We start from the raw sequence: 20413 nt of genomic DNA, 5'->3' as shown, positions 1-20413 counted from the left end.
TATTATAACCAACAATGCCATGTACAAAACACAACAAAATTGTGAGTACTCCCTTTAACAATGTAATTTCAGACCTCACAGATTTGAGAAAGATTGTCTTCAAAATGAGATTTGGCTTCTCCACCATAAATCTAAAAAAAGAAAGGAAGGGTGCATGATGGGAAATAGAGACTGATAATTACCCAAGGAAAATCCAGATGCACGTTGCTCAAAAATTGGATACACGCACAGGTTAAAACCAATCATAAAAAAAATGTACCAATTTACATTGCCATCCTCTTCACTAAATCACCACCAGGAAATGTTCTCCGCTTAGATCGAAACATTTTTTTTTAATTTCTTTTTTAAATAATGAGTACTGCAGCATTTATTGAACTCCCGTGAGTTCTTTTGGATTCTTCATCACAGTGATCTAACGCGATGCTTTCGATAGTGCAGCTTTGCAAGCTATCTACACTCGGCTTCCTTCACGACTTATATAATTCCCACAATGGCTGACCTCTTTCATGACAACAGAGATGTCAACGCAGCTACATCTACAACGCAGCTCCTCCACTTTTGAACTACAGTGGACAATTTCTTCACACGACCTTTCTGCTATCAACATAATTGGCTCTTCTAATTAGGGATATGTGTGACCCTTCTATTCCAAAGAGGTTCTCCTCTTTACAACACAAGTGTCACACTCAACGATGGCGCAAGAAACCTCTATCTTACATTGCCATAGGCAATCGACTATCACGTGATCTATCAAGACATGCCCAATAACTCACAATCATCTTCACTTTGAAACATGGGATCCCACTTTCTCTGATACCAATTGAAAACAATTAATAAAAATAAATAAAATCAGAGAGACAAAAACTTTGGCGGAAAAGGCTTTTAAGCCTGATTGTATTGTATTCACAAAGAATGATGATACGTTATAAATACATGAAGCTATATCTAAAGATAGTTAGTCTATCTTGGACATGCAATCTCTTGGTTGAGTGAATATCTCAACCACACACTAATCTAGGAGGCTAACTAGTTGGAGAGAATCTCTCAACCAACAAACTCCCAAGTATTAGGAACAAACTCATTCTAGAATTAATGAACACATCAAAGACAAGTAGGAATTATATTTTCCAAGTTTCATAATTTTATTATTTTGGACTTATTGATTGTGAGTATGAGGCTAACGGATTTTACCCCTAATCTTATTTGGTTAGCGACATTCCAAAGGTCATTCGCTGTTGAAAATGCGGTGGAAGTTGATCCTTTGACCTTCTGTCATCCTTGCTTGACCTAGGTATCTCATTGAAGATCATTCCTCTTTTAATTTTGCAAACCCTAGGCCTCACTTGGATTCTCCTAGGTTTCTCTTCTGGTCCCAAACCTTTATGTGCCTATCATCTTACATAACCCTAAGAGAGGTCTTTCCCATTCCTTAGGATGCCTTTGATTTAGGAGTATCCCTTGTATTTAGTATCCTTTCCTCCTAGTTCTAGGCCTCCTCCTCATAAGCCTTTCTTGGAGAGCCATTATCTTGCCCTTGAAGTAACCAAGCCATTTTCTGAGTCTCTCCTTTGAATGGGCTTTAGAAATCACACCATACCTAGTCATTGATCTTATCATCCTTGTGATTTCCCTTATACTGAGACTCCTCCCATTGGTGAATTTCGTAAAGAGCAGGGACACTGACTCGGGTGATAGTGGGTCTTTGTTCCATTGTTGTAATTTGGTCTAGTAGTTGTTCCTTAGGTACCCCTCTTAGGATCCCTGCTAGATTGTGTGGCAACAAATCTCTTATCCCAAACTATGTGAGGTCTAATTGGGACTTCATACTGGAGATAACTCTTGTGACTATTGCTGGGTCATTTATCCCTGTCAACACTCCCCATTCTTTATTGAGAAATTATTTTCCAGGATTGGCACATATATGTACAGTTCCATGTTTACTGGCTGTGTGCATCCTTGATTAGGTTTTATTGTGTTGGAAAATGTAACTAGATTTGGTCTTCATATTGTCTCATGTAATCATAATTTTATGTATTTGATGTAAAGAGAAAGATACATTTTTATTATTGTTATTTTGAAGCATGGGTTCATGCTCAAGATCATTTTATTTATAGGTCAAGCACCCATTCAGTGCTTCTAGGGTTTTGTCATAAAGTCTTGGAGTCAAAGAAGTCATTTTCATATGTAAAGACCCTATTGGGCATGTTGTATCATGTAAAAGAAATTTATTTAGAGTTAAAAGAGTCAAATGCCCCCCTTCAAGACCAAGTCGGCCTACAAAGAGACAAGTTGGCTTAGTAGTGACAAGTCAACGTCATTAGGGCTATTCGAGCCTCATAGAAGACTATATATAAGTGTGCCATCGACCTCATTTGCAAAATATATTCGATCAAGCAAGAAGGAAGTTTGATCATCAAGAAAAGAAGCATAATAGCCAACAAAAAGAGGAGAATAAAAGGAGAAGTGAAATCGAAGTTGTGGGACCTATTTTAGGGCTACATTCTCCCATGTGCGAAGGGTCTAGGGCATCACTTGCTACAGAAATTACAATCATAAAAGGAGCTGAAATTAAGTGTCAAGAAGGATCAATTTGAAGGCCGAGTTGCTAAGGAGAAAACAAATCCCCAAGCGAAGGAGAAAGGAGACACACTTCACCATATTCCAACCACATGTTCAATCTAGGGTTTCTGCAGTTAGGCTGAAATTGTAGTCAAGGAATTGCTGGTTGGAATTTGTGAAATTGAAGTAGTTTTGAAGCAGGTTGACTTGGGTTGACTTTGTGAGAAGCAAGTTCATCAAGAAGAGTTGTTACTTGGTCTTGGAGGAGTCTTTGTCAAGGGCCTTAGGTCTTGGAGTTCGTCATTTGGAGATTTTATAAGAAATGAAAAATTCTTGTGGGTTTTCCTCTCAAGAGGAGAGGTTTTGGCCTTGGCTAGCACCCTACATTTTGTGTCCTCTTATCTCATTGATCTTCATAGTTTGGTAGCTATTTGATGATAAGAACACAATAATAATCAAGTGGAAAAAGATGTTAATTACAAGTACGTCAAGTAAAGAACATCACACACACTTATCAAAGATAAGAGAAATCACCCTAATCTAGCTGCCCTTGATTTCTCAACATGGTATTAGAGCTAAGGTGACAACAAGGAAAAACAACTTGAAGATCATCCAATTGAAGAAGGATTTATAAGGGCCGAGCACAAGGACATCATCAAGGATAACTAAGAAGCATCAAGAAGGACTATCCATCTCATCACAAGGATCATATCATCTAGAAGGAACAACACTTTGAAAAAGAAGAAGACCTGAAGGACCCCACCAACTCAAAAGACTCTACACACTTGAAGTATTCACATTCTACACTACATCCAAAGGAAGCAAGAAGAACACTCCATCATCAAAGGAATCAAGGCAGTCTCCTTCTCTTGGAAGAAAAGGTCACATCTCAAACATCCTTGAAAAAGATCATCAAACAATCATCATCAAGGAGGCATCTTCAATTGTCAAAGGAGTAGTGGAAGTCAACATCAGAAGGCATCATCATCAAAGAAACATCTTCACTTGACAAGTAAGTATTCTATATTTTATGTCTCAATCTACAATGACTTCTTTCTGCAAGGAGAAAAACAAACTTGTTGGGACATCAAATTACCTTGCATGGAAGAAGAGAATAGATTTGATCCTCTTAGAAAATGAAGTTAGTGAATATGTCAGTGGCTCAATTACCAAACATTCTCAGGAGCAATCTCAAGCATTATCAAAGTACGTGAAAGGAGAAGTAAGAGCTCAAAGAATCCTTATTGAGTCAATCAAGGATTCCCTTATTCCCTATGTAGCAAAGTTGAAGACAACGAATGAAATCTATGAAAAATTGGTGGAATTATTCTTTGTAAGTACTGCAGGAGAAATTATATCGTTAAGAACCGAACTATACAAGATGAAGGTATCAAAGGAAGAAGGGGTAGCCTCATACCTTATGAGGGTATCTCAAATAAGAGACCAACTACAAGAACTAGGAGAAGTAATGTCTAATTGAGAAATGACCACCATTGTGCTCAATGCACTACCTAATGAATGGGGCGACTTTGTATCAAGTATTTATGAAAAGAAGGAAACTACCCATTCAATGATCTATGGTCATTATGCAAAATTGAAGACAAAAGACGATGTTGGATCAAGTGAACAAACTCAAGCATATGCAGCTATGGCAAGGAAGAAAGGAAAGTCTCGAAAAAGATTTCAAAAGAAAATCGACATGTCTAAGATTCAATGCTATGAATGTAATGAATATGGGCATTTCAAAAGGAATTGTCCTAAACTCAAGAAGGACAACAAGAAGAGAAAGGAAAGAAATGAAGCCCATGTCACCAAAGAAGTAGAAGAACCTGAAAATAAGAAATCAAAAAAGGAAGAGGTGAAAGACCTCTACTATGACTGAGATAACATCATACACTTAGTTCTTTTCAATTTGTAGAAGATAACAGTCATGATAAAAAACATCACAAGTATGATAGGATGCATTATAGCAAAGATTGAGATGACATCATCATAGAGGCATGGAAGGATAGTCGAAATAGAAGTTTATATGGTTGACGCAGTCATGGTACATGATAGAAAAAAAGTATCTCATGGCATCTTCATTGGAAGCATAGAAAGACAACTGAAGTAAGTAGTTTATATGGTTGTGAAAGTCATCTAGCAAGATAAGAAGATAAAAGTTTGTCACACCTCATCATCCTTAAAAAATAAGCATTTACAGAATAAGGATCATCAAGATCCTCCATTGGAATCTTTGTTAAAAGATTCACCTCTACTTAGAAGAAGCAAGTGTCTCGCAGATAGTCTACATTCCACCTTGTGTGGGATCCATTGGTTAGAAGGATGAAGGTATCATGACAGAGGAGTGCAGCATGTCAAGTTGGTTGAAGCATTTTTCATCTTCAAGCAAGGAAAGGAAGTTGCTAAAGGAAGTCTAGATGACCGCATGAAGGAAGAGGCATGTAATAGATCAATAAAGTCATGTCATCACATAGTTGCAGATCAAATGATTAGAATGTTCTATCTCATGAGCATGATGAAATAAGAAGAATCTCTTCCATAAAAATGATGCATGAAGGCATGTAGACAATGTGCCTTGAACTCTTCTACATATTGACATGATATAACCTCATAAAGAATATGAGGTGGTTGGCAACTATGGTTCCTATGATGAAGGAACTATGTATAGAAGATCCTGAGGAAGCAATATGTGAAGAAGGTGAAAGAAGAGTTCGTGAAATATGTATCTATAGTCATGTAAGAGAAGATAAGTGATCAACATCTGGCAACAAGAAAGGTTGGATATGACATCTCCATGGAGAAGGTATGGAGATTCTGATATGTATGTTAAAAAAGGAGAACCTTGGTAATGTATGTCTTGGAGACGGATTCAGACAGTATGCGAAAGGATGTTGATATTACAAGAAGAGATGTCATGACAAAGGGCCATCATAAAGAGGTAATGTTAATTTGACATTCATTTTTGATTTTTGAAAGAAAGCATCTGGTTGGGTTGTAACAAGGCTACCGAAAGAGGGTTGTAGAAGTTCATCTACAACTAAGATTGGATGGAAGATCCTGGAAGGAACATGATTTGGAAAAGGTAGCAGTATGAAGGATAGCCAGATGATAACGAAGAAGGTCACTTCCCGATGAAGAGAAGGATGACATCACTGTTATGTATCATTGAAGGGAAGTGATGGAGAAGATGGCCGATGCACTACTAAGAAGTTTTGAAAGAAGTTGGCTCCATGAAGTTGAAGTTCATCCATGACGCGATGATGTAGAGAGGAGGAGCTCTACAAGCAGCTGATAGTACCGTGATCTCCACCGAAGAGCAGATAGTTGCTGTTGGTAACAAGTCTCTAGTTAAGAGGGAGCTTGGGTATATTCCTTTTATAGGAATGAGTAGATCCTCCCTAGTTGAGAGGAAGAGATAGACACATCATTCTTGTCATTATGTCATGAAGAAAGAATGGAGGATTGGGTAAGCATCTGAATTTCGATCCTCTTTGAGGATGAGGTAGGGAATCCAATAGGTAAGAGTAGTCGAAGAGGAAATTCCATGAGGATGTGTAAATCCAAGATGGGAATGGTCCTAAAAGGACATACATTAAACATCCAAATGGATATGTGCCTTGAAAGACAATGATGAAGGTGTCTATAATGTTGAAGTTTCTAAGTCTAACAGTTAGAAACCCTCCATGTACTTTCTGATTTATTCCTTCCTACTTGTTCTGATTAATTAACAAGTTATTTACCATGTAAATATTGAAAATAAACACAAGTATATGCTCAACACATTACAGATTATCAACTGAAGGAAACAGAAACAACCACACAAATGATACTGTTATTTTTGGACTAATGTCCCTGGAAAAACCCAATGCAGGAAAACCGATGCAGCTATTTGAGGTTTTGATTTATTAAGCAGTTTCAGAATACAATCTGGGTGCCAAATCCGGCTCGCCCAACAGAGAAAAATCTCAGTAGTAGTACCTCTCCTTCAGAGATAGATGCTCCAGCTGAAACCCCGGAAAACACTCCGACAACTCCTCAACTCCAATCTGCCCCACGAAAAATCCCAGCGTCAGCCTCTTCTGCGCTCTGTGTCAGCTTTCCCGGCAGTTCCGGCAGTTCCCGGCAATTTCGGCTGTTCCCGACAGTTCCGACAGTTCTCGGCAGTTCCGGATGTTCCCAGCAGTTCCGGCTTCTGCCCTCCGCGTCAACTCTCGGCTGTTCCGGTAGTTCTTGGTAGTTCCGACTGTTCCCGACAGTTTTGGCTTCTGCCCTCTGCGTCAGCTTTCCCGGTAGTTTTGGCTGTTCCTGACAGTTCTGGCTTCTGCCCTCTGCATCAGCTTTCCCGGTAATTCCGACAGTTCCCGACAGTTCCGGCTTCTGCGCTGATCCTCTCGGCACTATCTCTGCATCTCTGCTTCTGTATTCATTTCCCCTTAGCTGCAACTTTGATCACTCTCAACTTTCTCAGCAAACCCAGCCCTAAAACGTCGAAATCTTGATCTCTTGGTGTGTGTTTCCAAGTGACCCTCAAGCCTCTCTTATACTTTTCTCGTTGACAGATCAACGACCGAGATTAAGTCCCTAATCAACGGCTAAGATTAGATTTGGCTTGATCCATGACTTTTGGACCATTCTAACGCAGTTTCATATTAATTCACATTAATATTTTAATTTCCCTAAGTTTAGACTTTGGGACTCCATTAAAAATATTAATTATTTTAATATCTCCCAAACTGTTTAGAATCTGACCAAACCCTTTCTGGGTATTGGAGATCTCATGTGCCTTAGCCTTTCCACCAAATTTCGTGGCTAGAGCACATCTGATGCTACCCCAAATCAACATATAAATCATTGGTCTCCCCAACATTGTGCTCTAATCTAGTGGAGAGATAGAACTGTTAGCCAAGGCCTTGCTATACGCTGGTTGATATGATGAGATGCATTGATACAAGCTGATAAGATAGCTTGTGAGATGGCTTACCAATCACACTCTTCTTATGAGAGTTCTTCAGTATGAGAATGCCCGTGTATCTTATTATGAATACCTCCCTAGTTAAGAGGGAGTGTTGGAAAATGTAACTAGGTTTGGTCTTTATAATGTCTCATGTAATCATGATTTTATGTATTTGATGTAAAGAGAAAAATAGTTCATTATTGTTATTTTGAAGCATGGGTTTCATGCTCAAGATCATTTTATTTATAGGTCAAGCACCCATTGAGTGCTTCTAGGGCTTTGTCATAAATTCTAGGAGTCAAAGAAGTCATTGTCATATGTAAAGACCCTATTGGGCATGTTGTATCATGTAAAAGAAATTTATTTAGAGTCAAAAGAGTCAAATGTCCTCCTCCAAGACCAAGTTGGCCTACAAAGAGACAAGTTGGCCTAGCAGTGACAAGTCGGCCTCAATAGGGCTGTTCGAGCCTCAGAGAAGACTATATATAAGTGTGCCATCGACCTCATTTGCAGAAGATATTCGATCCAGCAAGAAGGAAGTTCAATCATCAAGAAAAGAAGCGTAATAGCCAGCGAAAAGAGAAGAACAAAAGGAGAAGTGAAATCGAAGTTGTGAGACCTGTTTTAGGGCTACGTTCTCCCATGTGTGAATGGTCTAGGGCATCATTTGCTGCAGAAATTACAGTCAAAAGGAGCCGAAATAAAGTGTCAAGAAGGATCAATTTGAAGGCCGAGTTGCTAAGGAGAAAAGAGATCCCCAAGCAAAGGAGAAAGGAGACACACTTCACCATATTCCAACCACACGTTCAATCTAGGGTTTCTGCAGTTAGGCTGAAATTGCAGTCAAGGAATTGCAGGTCGGAATTTGTGAAATTGAAGCAGTTCTGAAGCAGGCTGACTGGGTTGACTTTGTGAGAAGCAAGTTCATCAAGAAGAGGTTTGACTTGGTCCTGGAGGAGTCTTTGTCAAGGGTCTTAGGTCTTGGAATTCATCATTTGGAGATTCTATAAGAAGAGAAGAATTCTTGTGGGTTTTCCTCTCAAGAGGAGAGGCTTTGGCCTTGGCTAACAGCCTACATTTTTTGTCCTCTTGTCTCATTGATCTTCATAGTTTAGTAGCTTTTTGATGATAAGAACACAATAATAATCAAGTGAAACAAGAATTTAATTACAAGTACATCAAGTTAAGTAAAAGAACATCACAAGCAGTTACCAAAGATAAGAGAAATCACCCTAATCTAGCTGCCCTTGATTTCTCAACAGATTGCTCATGTAATCTTTAATGGTTAAGAATATTTTCAACTGATATTCTTTGGTGGTGACTTGCCAAATCTGTTCCATTAATTGACTACATAAGGTTGAAAAATAACAAGAGTGCATAAGTGAAGCCAAAGTATTGACAAATGTATGTACAGTTCCACGTTTACATGCTGTGTGCATACTTGATTAGGTCTGATATCTCATGTAATCTATAATGGTTAAGAATATTTCCAAACTGATATTCTTTGGTTGTGATTTGCTAATTCTGTTCCATAAATTTGAAAAATAACAAGTGCATAAATGAAGCCAATGGAAAGTGAAGAATAAATGAATAATTAGATATCTTATCTTAAATTCATTCACATTTCTTCCTGGGTTTCAGTATTATTTTTCTTAGACAGTGAAGATGATTTTGAGGTTAGATGGTCTGAATGTTGCTTGCTTCTATTATGTTATATAAATTTATTGTATACCTTGAGGGTTAGTTTACTTTTTGGGTCCTTAAGCAGCTAATAATCATTCATGTGTTGTTTGCGTTTTGCTACCAGATGAAAACTGGAGGGCTGGTGGTTTGGAGGGCTGGAAGTGTTATTGTTATATATAGAGGAATCAATTATGAACCTCCTTATGTAAAAGCTGCTAGAAGTCTAGGGATTGCTTTAAAGCCTGTGGCTGACATGCCATATGCAGCTGATAGAGGTTCCTTGAGCACACCAGTTGATAAAGTGGGCAGAACCCTGAGTGGTGACACATTAAATAAAGATAGTTTGGCTGATATGATGGATGGCAAACAGTTAACAAGTTTTGTTAACTCTAACGTTGCTCTTCATGAAACAGATTGTACATCCCACCCAATTAAAATTGAATACGAAAGAGAAATTAATAACCTATTAGAAGGGCTGGGCCCTCGTTTTACTGATTGGTGGGGATATGACCCTTTACCTGTAGATGCTGACTTGCTACCACCAGTTGTGCTTGGATACAAGAAGCCTTTCAGGCTTCTGCCTTATGGGATGAAACTTAAATTGACTGACAGTGAAATGACGATTTTGAGGAGGCTTGCACGGCCATTACCTCCTCACTTTGCCTTAGGTAATGTGGTTGGTTGCTTGTATTTTCTTGAACTATTTCCAAATCCTTATTTGATATCTTTCTTCAGTTGTTTCTCTTGTATATATTTATTTATTCAGTTCTTCTAATATATTTTTGGTTCAATAAAGGGATAAATAAGCACCTGCAGGGAGTGGCTGCTGCAATCGTGAAACTTTGGGATAGGAGTGAAGTTGCCAAGATTGCATTGAAGCGAGGAGTTCAGAACACTGACAGTGAGAAAATGGCAGAAGAGCTCAAGGTTAGTTCTTTAGCTTTATCATTGTAACCAATGGTATGCATTCCAAGCACCAAGTACAGTTTAGGGTAGGCAATAGTGAATTATCATGTTTTTTGTAAACACCAAGTACAGTTTAGGGTAGGCAATAGTGAATTATCATGTTTTATGTTTATTGTTTTTGTTGATTTTCTAGTAGCAAAGAAGACTAGAGCAATTTTCAAACTGATAACTACTTCCAGTAATGCACTTTGACTTCTTTAGAGCATTCCAATCATTAAGCAGTTATACTTGAAAATTTCAACCATTAACTTCCATAGAGCAGTAGAGATCACAATAACAATGAAACAAGAAGACACCAAAATTTCTTGGGACAAAACCTGGTAATCTTTCCTTATGAGAGAGAGTTCAATTCATCAATAGTACATCAGAGTATTCCAGTCAAAATGGCAACCTTGACCTTGTAATGTTCCCAGATAATTAATAGGGTAAGGAGATGAATTAACCTATCAATCCCCGTAGGCTATAGTCCTCCACAAAGGGGAAAAACCCCAAAATTCCCACTGTTGGACGAGTTTTGGGGCAGCTGGGCAAAGAAACCCAAAGTTGGGGTTTGGAATAAAATTTACTCAATTTTTTATAGAGATGAAACCCTCAAGGAAGGCTATAAATAAAGGAGGATTAGATTCATTTTGGATCATCATTGTGGATCAACTCATTTGTTTTTTTGAGCATTAGCTTTGAGGGTTTTAAGACATCTTCTCTCTTGTCAATTTCGGTGGTGAAAGATCCCACCCTAGTTGACACCTCTTCCATCTCCGTTCTTTGTTTTGGGCACAGGAGTAACTTGAGGAAAGATCTGAAGTTTGGTTTGGTGACTTTGTTCGTAGGGTTAATTTTTCTTGTTTGGAATTAGGGTCTGGCTGGACAGCAGGGGCATTTTTGACTCCAAGCTTCTCTGGCTAAGGAAGCAAAGGAATATAGCTGCAAATTAGGGTCTGACTGGGCCGCAAGGATATTTCTGCTCCTAATTTTGACTTCGGGCCTCTCTGACCAGGGCAACGAAGGAGTATAGCAGCTGGGGTGGGATATATCTTCCAGAATTGGGCTAAGAAAGAAAACAAAGTCAACTCGGCTATACTTAAATAGTCGTTCTGTCCTGCAACAATAGTGCGAAGGAGGGATTGTTGAGTGGGGAGCCAAGAGAAGCATTTTAGGTTCCTGTGACAAAAGATTGAAGAAAATCTTGAATTTATGAAGCAACCCTAACCCGTGAAAGCTACAGGGAGGTCAACGGAATAATTTTGGAGGTCAGTATACGCAATTCGGGGTTCCATAATTGAAGGCCTCAGTTCTGTGCAAACTCTTGACAAGGGAAAGAATTGATGATTGGGTTCAAGCTGCAACAGCGAGGGTCAATTGTGACATAAGTAAGTGAGGTGCACACAGTGTGTCCTCTGGTAAGGGTTTGACCCTTAAATAGGTTGAGTAGTAGTGCTGTAGACATAGAATTCCAAGGCCAACTAATGAATAGTCAGCCACTAATGCAGGATAGTTCCATGCGAAAGGATAGTCAGCAAGTTGCTAAGAGGTCTATTGGATTGGTATCAGTTGTTGAATTGGATGTTTTTATATTGAAGCATTGTTGGATTCATTAATCTGGGATTGGCCAAGATATTGTTTAATGGAATAATACTGTGGAAAATTATTGTCGTGACATTATTTATAACTATGTTGCACGGGTTCCCGAACCCGGGGGTGGGGTTCTCGAACCCGTCCCTAAGTACCGGATTTGGGTACGGGTTCTTCTCAGAAGAACCCATAAGAACCGGGTTCTTCTATGAAGAACCAGGTTCTCCAAAAAAAAAATTGGTTCTTTTCCTTTAACAGGTTCTTTGGGTTCTTCGAGTTCTTCAGAAAAAATTTATATTAAAAATTTAATTTTCAAGTAAATTTTTTTTATTGAAATTTAAAAAATAAAAAATAAAAATTAATAATATGATATTTATTATTAACAAATGTCAAAAACTTAAAAGTTAAAACCTAAACTTTTTACTAACCCACAGCCATCGAATTTCATTTTTGTTTTTGGTTGAGTTGTTCCGATTTACCCATTTCACGTGGCCGAGGTGTCTTTGGTTCACATGCATCTATTTACCCATTTCACGTGGCCGAGGTGTCTTTGGTTCACATGCATCTTTGGCAGATACACGCAAGAAGAAGGATCCAATTGATTGGTGGTGGCTTCATGGTGTTGATGCTCTTGAGTTGCAGCAATTTGCCATACGGTTACTTGGATAGGTAGCTTGTTTGGAGTTCCTCATCTTATTCAAAATTTGAAAAATTCTCAATTAAATATAGGAAATTAATTTTAATTTTTAAATTTTAAATTTTCATTTTAGTTTTAGTTTTTATTTTTAATTTTTTAATTAATTTAATGGGCTTCCCCTTATATTTTAGGTAGCTAGTTCTTCATCTTGTGAGAGGAATTGGAGTACTTATGCCTTTATTCATTCAGTAAAGAGAAATAGGGTGGGCTCAAAGAAGGCAAAGAACTTAGTGTACATTCATAGCACACTTCGATTCATATCTCGAGAAGACCCGAGGTACAAGGAGGGTCCTTTCAAGAGATGAGACCAACACATAGATGATGCTATGTGTGTGGAAGAGGAGATACAACCAGATGGCCTTATTGAGCTACCTCTAATTGCTATGGATGAGCAAGAGCCTCAAGATGAGAGTGATTCCTACTTGGAGAGCATGCTAGCTGAAGATCTAAGTGATGTTGGTGACATGGATGTTGATGACATGGCTTGAGGAAGCCATTGTTCATTAGGCTTTAGCTATTTTTATTTTAGTATTTTAAAATTTCCTAGTTCATGTTTGGAGATGCCTCAAGGCAAATTTTGAATGTAGTATGACAATGGACATATATCATGATTCATGATTCTTATTAATATGTAAACACTGAACAATTTTTTGGTGATAAATTTTGAAATTTCAATGTGAATGTTGAATGTTCAATGAAGTGCATGTTTAAATGATTAAAGTTTTCTTGTTTAAAGTTGAAAAATATACAAATTCAAATTTCATATATATTATTAATTATAATTTATAAATTTATAATTTATAAAATATAATTATTAAAATTTAATATTATTATATTACCTGACAAACCCACGTACCTTGTTTCAAAAAATGCCACCCCCGTCCCCGTCCCTGTCCCCGAACCCATGTTTCCTGACAACATAGATTTATACACTGTAAATACCTGGTTATGCTCAAATATTGGGAAATTGTTGAAGTGCTGACTCTTTGAAGTTTGAAGAGGAGTTTCAGAAATAAAAACTAGGGTAAAATTATACTATCCCATTACAGTGGTATCAGAGCCACAGTGATTTTAGCTGTAGAAACCAGGTAGGGCATCCAGTTTTGTTGCTCAGGAATCTATACATGAGTATCTGGATCATTTCTGTCTTGCGGAGCTGAAGTCTATCCTAAATTGAGCTACTTGTGTATTGAGTTGGTTTGGCATCTTGATATGACATCTTTGGATTATTGAATAATGCTTGTCTTGCCAAAATTTTATTATTGATTACGTAGTGTTCATTATATCATTGGAAGACAATTTGACTGTTCAAAGAATATATTGAATTTGATCACTGTATTGAAAAAAAAACTTCCTGTAAACCCTAGACCAAATTGCCCTAGTCTACTACAAACCTCAATAATTTCCAAGTAAAAACTAGTCAAAAGAGAGAGAAATAGTCAATGCTGTTCACAGTGAAAGTCTACAGAAGAGGGCCAAATTTTGCCCTGAGGTCGCTGGTCAAAGAGGCCGAAATTGGCATGCAATTCCACAATCAAAGTATTGGTCAAACTTCAAAAGTTGACCTGCAGTCAACTGCCCAGAACAGGAGTAGATCTTCAGTCAATAAGCAGTCAACGAATCACTGAAAGTTCGGCCTCCAAGTTCAGTCAAACAGAAACAGAAAGACCCAAGTCAACGCTGGTCAAACAGAGATGAGAGAAGTCAAACTTTGTTGGAAACTTCAGTCTTCTTCCTCCTTCACACGTGTGAACAAAACTCCTTGATTGGTCGAGTGTGAGAGTGATGTGTGATGCCAAATGAGGTCAGTCGAATGCCAATATATCTGCGAGTCAACAGGTGGGTTTTGACCATAGGGTCTGTTGACCCTGCCGCCTACACCTACCTACAAGTCAGTGAGAAAAGCCTTCAACCCCACAAGGTGTGGTTGGTGGCAGGGAACTCAGAGAAGGGGCTGTCACACTAAATCCCTTCTCTCTTCGTTTAAGCTATCTCCTAGGTTAGCTAAGGGGGGTGGTCCCTAATGAAAAGTTAAGTTAAAAAGAGATGTGAGTTTCTAGGAGAATTGTTAGAGTTAAATAGATTATTTCTTTAAGATTTATAAGCAAAAATTGATATGAGCAATAACCATCATAAGATAAGCATGAAATACATAAACAACCAGTGCCTTCCAAGTATTTGCTCTTTAAGAAATGAAATTGTATTTTGCTTAAAACAAAAGTAGAATGCTTAAAAAATTGAAAGCAAAGCAATCTTGAAATGGAAACAAAGATGACATGAAAGAGTCAAAATGATAATCTACAATTAGTGTACAAGAATTAGATCAAGACATGCAAATAAAACTCCATACTTGTCTAGTTAAAACAATGCTCTAGGTAGCAAATAAAATCCTTGAAAGCACAAGATATTGATCAAGAAAAATATTTAATTTAAATTTATGTGATCTTAGTAGGCTAGAGGAAAGGAAACTCCCTCTTTCAAAATCGTTTGATGAGATCCTTGAGGCAAATCGATTGGGTCCTTCTATTCTTGATCTTGGGAGTTAGTTCGTCTATTGGAGAGCTACCCCATGCCCAAGTAAATCCTTCAACCAAATCTAAAGATCTCTACACACTTGGAAAAAGATGTCAGCAATCATAAGGGATTAGATTATACAATGGAGGAGAAGGCTAGAGATTTCACCAAAAATCTTCTAGTGCTCCTCTTCCTAAAGTATTTCTCTAACTCAAAAAACCATACAAGATAGCTTGCGTATGTTAATCCAAACAAGTGGCAAAATTATAGCTAGCATAATCCAACATACATGTAGAATGTAAAGCACAACAATTGAAATAACATCACTTCAAGAAATGGAAGGAGAACACCAACACAATAGTACCCCAAAGTCTCTTTTATTATATGAAAGATGAATACAAAATTTAGCAGAGTCTTCACAAACCCAACAGCTCGTTCTATATGATCATATGAGAGCCAAAGGCTCATTTAAATAGAACTATGGGAGATGATCCCAAGGAAAGATGAAATGACAAGTGTAGCAATGGAGATAATCCCAATGATAAACTGAGTTTCCAAGTGGCCACATCACTGAGATCCCAATGGAAATTCGAATTTGCTTAATGGCTGTGATATTTGACCAAGTGCCAATGAATCTTTGAGTGTAGTAATGATCAAACAAGTGGCTGATATGACTGCTGTGCATATCTCCTTAGCTGGGCAACATATATCCTTTCCTCATGTGCCAAATTTCCTAACTGTTGATTAGTGCGAGAGCTACTTGCCAAGTGCATATATAACTGAAGTAAATGGGAGACAAACTCCCTCACAAATCTCCAACTAAAACCTGTGATTTGACACATCTGCAACCAAATACCAATGCTGCCAATCAAATCTGTGTATAGCTGCCAGCGTAGAGGTTGATCTGCTGTGCGTGGATCATGAAGTAGCTGGGCAGTGTAACATGTGTAAAATGTGGAGACAAACTCCACAATATTCACAATCAAATCTGAACTTATTCCTTCATTCCATACGCTGATTTCTTCGACACTTGTGTTGATTTCCTTGCTGGCAGCGTTGACCATCTATTTCTGCTGCGTGGAGTTTGCTTTTAGCATGTGCATATTTGTTTTGATTTGCCTCCTACGTAGACAAGGAATGTGAGTGGGGTCCATTGCCCACTCATTTTATTAAGGCTTAACTTTATATGCCTTGCACTTTAATTACATACCTTTGATTTAATATTAAATCAAAACTTTAACTTTAACAATTCGATGTGCCAAATAAACTCAACGTGGAACCTTTAACTTGAATTTGGAACGTTGACTTGAGTTGCGGCTTGCTTGGTTGGCCCCACATGATTGCCACAACACCCTTGACTCTCCACATAATTTCCGTGTCAAAATTTGACCGATTTTGACTTTGGAAAACTTTATAAATTTTTCCAATTATTCATTTTTTTGAATTTTTTCCTTATTTTTGCCATTGTCATCAGGGAAATCGGCTTTTGAGGGACCATAAGTCATTTTTTGACCCCCAAAGTGGGTCCTAGGATAATGCTGGGCCTCTGAAGATGAATTTCGAGTAGTCACATGCCCCAGACATTTTCTAAGGCCACTTATTTATACCATTACATAGAAAATAATTAAAAAATCTCGTTTTGCGGGAAATTTTAAATTATTAAAAAATTCTAGTTAGACCTAGCCAAATTCAACGAATTTTTTTATGTGATCTAGTATGGTAATATACATCGACTCTAGATACTAAGATGTGTTAGGGGCTCAACCTTCAAACCGTCACCCCGACTTTGGGGTAAAAAATGAGTGAAAAAACCCAGAAAATTATCCGCCTCTGAAAAAGAAGAGATAATTAACCAGATAAAAAAAATAGTCCAAGGTGTACTCGTTCGCTGATCGAGTCCCAACATCCTAGGCCTGTTACAGATTCAAAAGATCATCATTACTAGTATCACTTATTACAATTCCCCGCAGGGTGTGGAATCTGGGTACAATAAAGATGATGAGAAGATAGAAATAGAGTTAAAAAACTCTGTTGACTGATAATATCTGATGGTACAAGTGTCCTCTGGATCATCCTTGGGCATGGAGTCTTCATATAATCATCAGGTGCCACTCCAGTGGTCAATAGGGTCAAACCCCTTAAAGTGGTGGGGCTAACTTGTGCAAATGAGGCAAACTTGGACAGCTGGAATATAAATGATTTCTTCTTTAATTTTGATTATGAAAACACTGACCGAAGCTACCAATTTCCAACAGTTTTTCCAAATACAAGGGACCTTAGTCATAGTTTGAATTGCTAGGATAGGAATTTTTAGAAAAGCTATGGAATCTCTTGCAATGGCTGCCAAAGCAGACATGTTGGCTCTTCTTGCTTATGTTGGGAAGGGGAGTTCACGTCCTTGTTGTGAACCACTAATGCAAGACTGTACAATGTTTTATTTTGTGTGCATTAATGAAATATAAGATGCTTTTTTTCATATATTTACATAATGATCTTTGTAGAAGCTTTAGATATAAATGTAGAACTTACAAGTATAATAGAATCGTGGTAGAAGCTATAGATATATATCTAGAACTTACAAGCATGATTTTAAGAGTGTTGAAGACAAATGCTGGATTCTTGTTATAGTCCTATGCTTTTTTCAAATATTGCTGAATGAGAAACATAAATTATAATGTATCTAAAGCTGTAAATATATGCTTTAATGCATTAAAGAAAGGATAGAAACCATGAACACTATATTTCTTGTGAATGCTCAAGGATTGTATAGATTCTCAAACATTACTGAGTCCCAGGATGTTGAAAGAGACAAGGATGAGTGGAGGAAAGTGTCCAGGATATAAACAATGGATTTCGCTGGTGGTTAGGTAGAAAGAGCAGTAGAAATCAGTTACTGAAGTGCAATTTGTAAGCATTGATCAACCACAAGGGTAGAATTTTCACGTTTAGATAGGACTCTTTGTAGGTTATGGCATTTTTAATGACCTGGTTTTTGGGATTAGATACATATAGTTTGGTAGGCAGTTGTAGAAATGAGTAACTTCTAGAGTTGAAATCAATTTTTTGTTTGTTTGCTAGGTTATGTGAGCCCTGAGATGACTAACATGCCTAACTTGTGGCTTGAGTAGCTGCGACCTAGGAGCATCTAAGCTGTCAAAATTTAATATTCCTTTTTATTTATTTTCTACAATTTTGATAAATATTCTCTTGAGCATTCTTAAGAAAATTTACATAGATAAATTTGCCACAAAAATAACACCTTGACACTCTGGAAAAAATGTAAACGCAAACAATATCTATTAGAAAATCAGCCTTATTTCATTATAAGGGGTTGAAGATTTCCACAGTTATTCATATTGTTAGAGATTTTCGGAGGAGAACTGTGTAATGGATTTTTAATCCGTCCAATGTTTCAGATGATTACTCCATCCATCATTGGGGACCAGAGAGCTTCGTGAATAAACGAGAGCTGAAAAGTCTTTCTATAGGAGAAAGGAACTAGTATCCGTTGGGATAAGGGTCTAAGTTAAATACAGTTATTCAGAAATAATAATTAAAATTTGACCAAATCTATTAAAAATTGAATAATTTAATATATGAAATAAGAAATTGGTGGAAAATTAATATATAAAATTATTAAATAATTAATTTAGAATTGAAACATTGAGAATGAGTGAAAAATAAGAATTATATAAGACTTAATTGAAAACAATAATTAATAATATTAAAAAAGAATAATAAATAATAGTAGTCAAATAGAGGGGGTTTAGCTAAAAATTAGAATTAATAAATCAATAATTTAAAATAATTTTTAGTGATAAAATTTGACATAATTAAAATAGATTAAATAAAAATAAAAATTAATTAGATGTTTAAATTAGAAATTATTCGCTCAGAGAAAGAAATAATTAACTTTTTTAATAAACTAAAAATTGAAATAGTGATAAAATAAGATTGGGATGAGAATTGAATATTTTTTTCCACTGGGAAAATCCGTAATTTTCATTATATGGAAAATTACATATTGTAGATGCTTTACGCATATGCTGAGGTCACTATACACAGTGTACCTTTTATTTACAAAAAGGATTATGTACATGAACATCTGATCAGATGTACCTCGCAGCGCAATCTGCTAGTGCTATATATAAAAACTGTTTACAATTGCCTTCCAGGGTTTACCTTACTGTTTCAAAATAAGACATTATGCTATGGCTATGTTGCACGGGTACCCGCACCCGGGGGTGGGGTTCTCGAACCCGTCCCGGGTTCTCGCACCCAAGTACCGGATTCGGCTACGGGTTCTTCCCAGACGAACCCAGAAGAACCGGGTTCTTCAAAAAAAAATTTGGGTTCTTTTCCTTTAACGGGTTCTTGGGTTCTTCGGGTTCTTCGGGTTGGGTTCTTTGGGTTCTTCGGGTTCTTTGGGTTCTTCATAAAAAAAACTATATTAAAAATTTAATTTTCAAATATTTTTTTTATTGAAATTTAAAAAATAACGTATAACAAAGGTAAAAAAACTTTAAAAACCCTAAATCTTTAAGACTTTAACTCTTTATGAACGCACACAAGCAAATATCTGATACGTGATTACTGATTTCATTTAACTTTTAAGTTTTTTCCATTTGGTTGAGGCTTGAGCCGTCCCCGTTTACCATTTCAGGTGGCAGTGGGCAGCTTCAGCGGCAGTGGATAGAGTAGCTTTAGCGGCAGTGGTATTTACAAGTTTTCGTTTTCAATTTTATTATTCCATGAAAAAGTTTCACAAGACCCACGTGTGAAAAATATAGGTGCATTATATTACACATTTGAACAGTGAACACCCACAACGGCTCAACTACATTAAGCAGAATTGCTGGAATGAATGTCACAATTTCTTGTTGTTTCAGACTGTCTGCAACATGAGCCACAACTGTCAGTCCACTTTTATACACTCAATTTGCCTCCTACAGCTGCGGCATAGTCCCTCCTCCTTGTTGTTGTCAAACGCTAAGCTGTAGGGCTTGATTCATGCCACTGTTTACACAAAACAGCTCACTGTTCACTAAGGAACAGACCTCAGCCTCCCTATGCAGACTCCTGTACCCAACCGAAGCCCTAAACAGAGATGACAATGCCACAAACTTACCTCTACTCAGCCCAGACTTGTTAAATTTTTAATTTTTTATACTATATACTATAATATGAGAAGTATACGTTTCAGTTCTTTTAACCTGAAATAGTTGCAATTAGATTAATAAAGCGCAGAAAATCTTCATCATTTTTTGCATTAATGAATGGCATTACATAATTGCATTCATACACTGAATATAGCTCTGTGCTATTCTTTACAATATAAACCGTTCAGTGAGAATGTATTTCAAATTTTCAACTCAATCATCTACACAACATTCAAGCCAGTTCATTATCTACCCTCTAACAATGGTGTTGCTTGCCCTTGCAATGTAATTTCACCATGGATCAACAAA

General features: G+C 37.2%; 1 protein-coding gene across 2 annotated transcripts in view; it reads left to right on the top strand.

Annotated features, from left to right (window-relative positions):
* The window catches only part of LOC149167677 (CRM-domain containing factor CFM2, chloroplastic-like), a 184184-nt gene that overhangs the window by 47998 nt on the left and 115773 nt on the right, over positions 1–20413 (top strand). For both annotated transcript variants that reach the window (XM_089433085.1, XM_089433084.1), the window contains exons 2-3: positions 9324–9867; positions 9996–10126. In XM_089433085.1, the coding sequence (XP_089289211.1) occupies positions 9324–9867; positions 9996–10126 (675 nt within the window). The remainder of the gene's footprint in view (positions 1–9323; positions 9868–9995; positions 10127–20413) is intronic.

This window comes from Pinus tabuliformis, chromosome 5_1 (assembly GCF_031772625.1).
Source record: "Pinus tabuliformis cultivar Carrire ecotype Pingquan chromosome 5_1, CPIR1, whole genome shotgun sequence".
Taxonomy (NCBI): Eukaryota; Viridiplantae; Streptophyta; class Pinopsida; order Pinales; family Pinaceae; genus Pinus; species Pinus tabuliformis.
The sequence above is the reverse complement of the archived record's forward strand: the minus strand, read 5'-3'. Positions and strand labels throughout refer to the sequence as shown.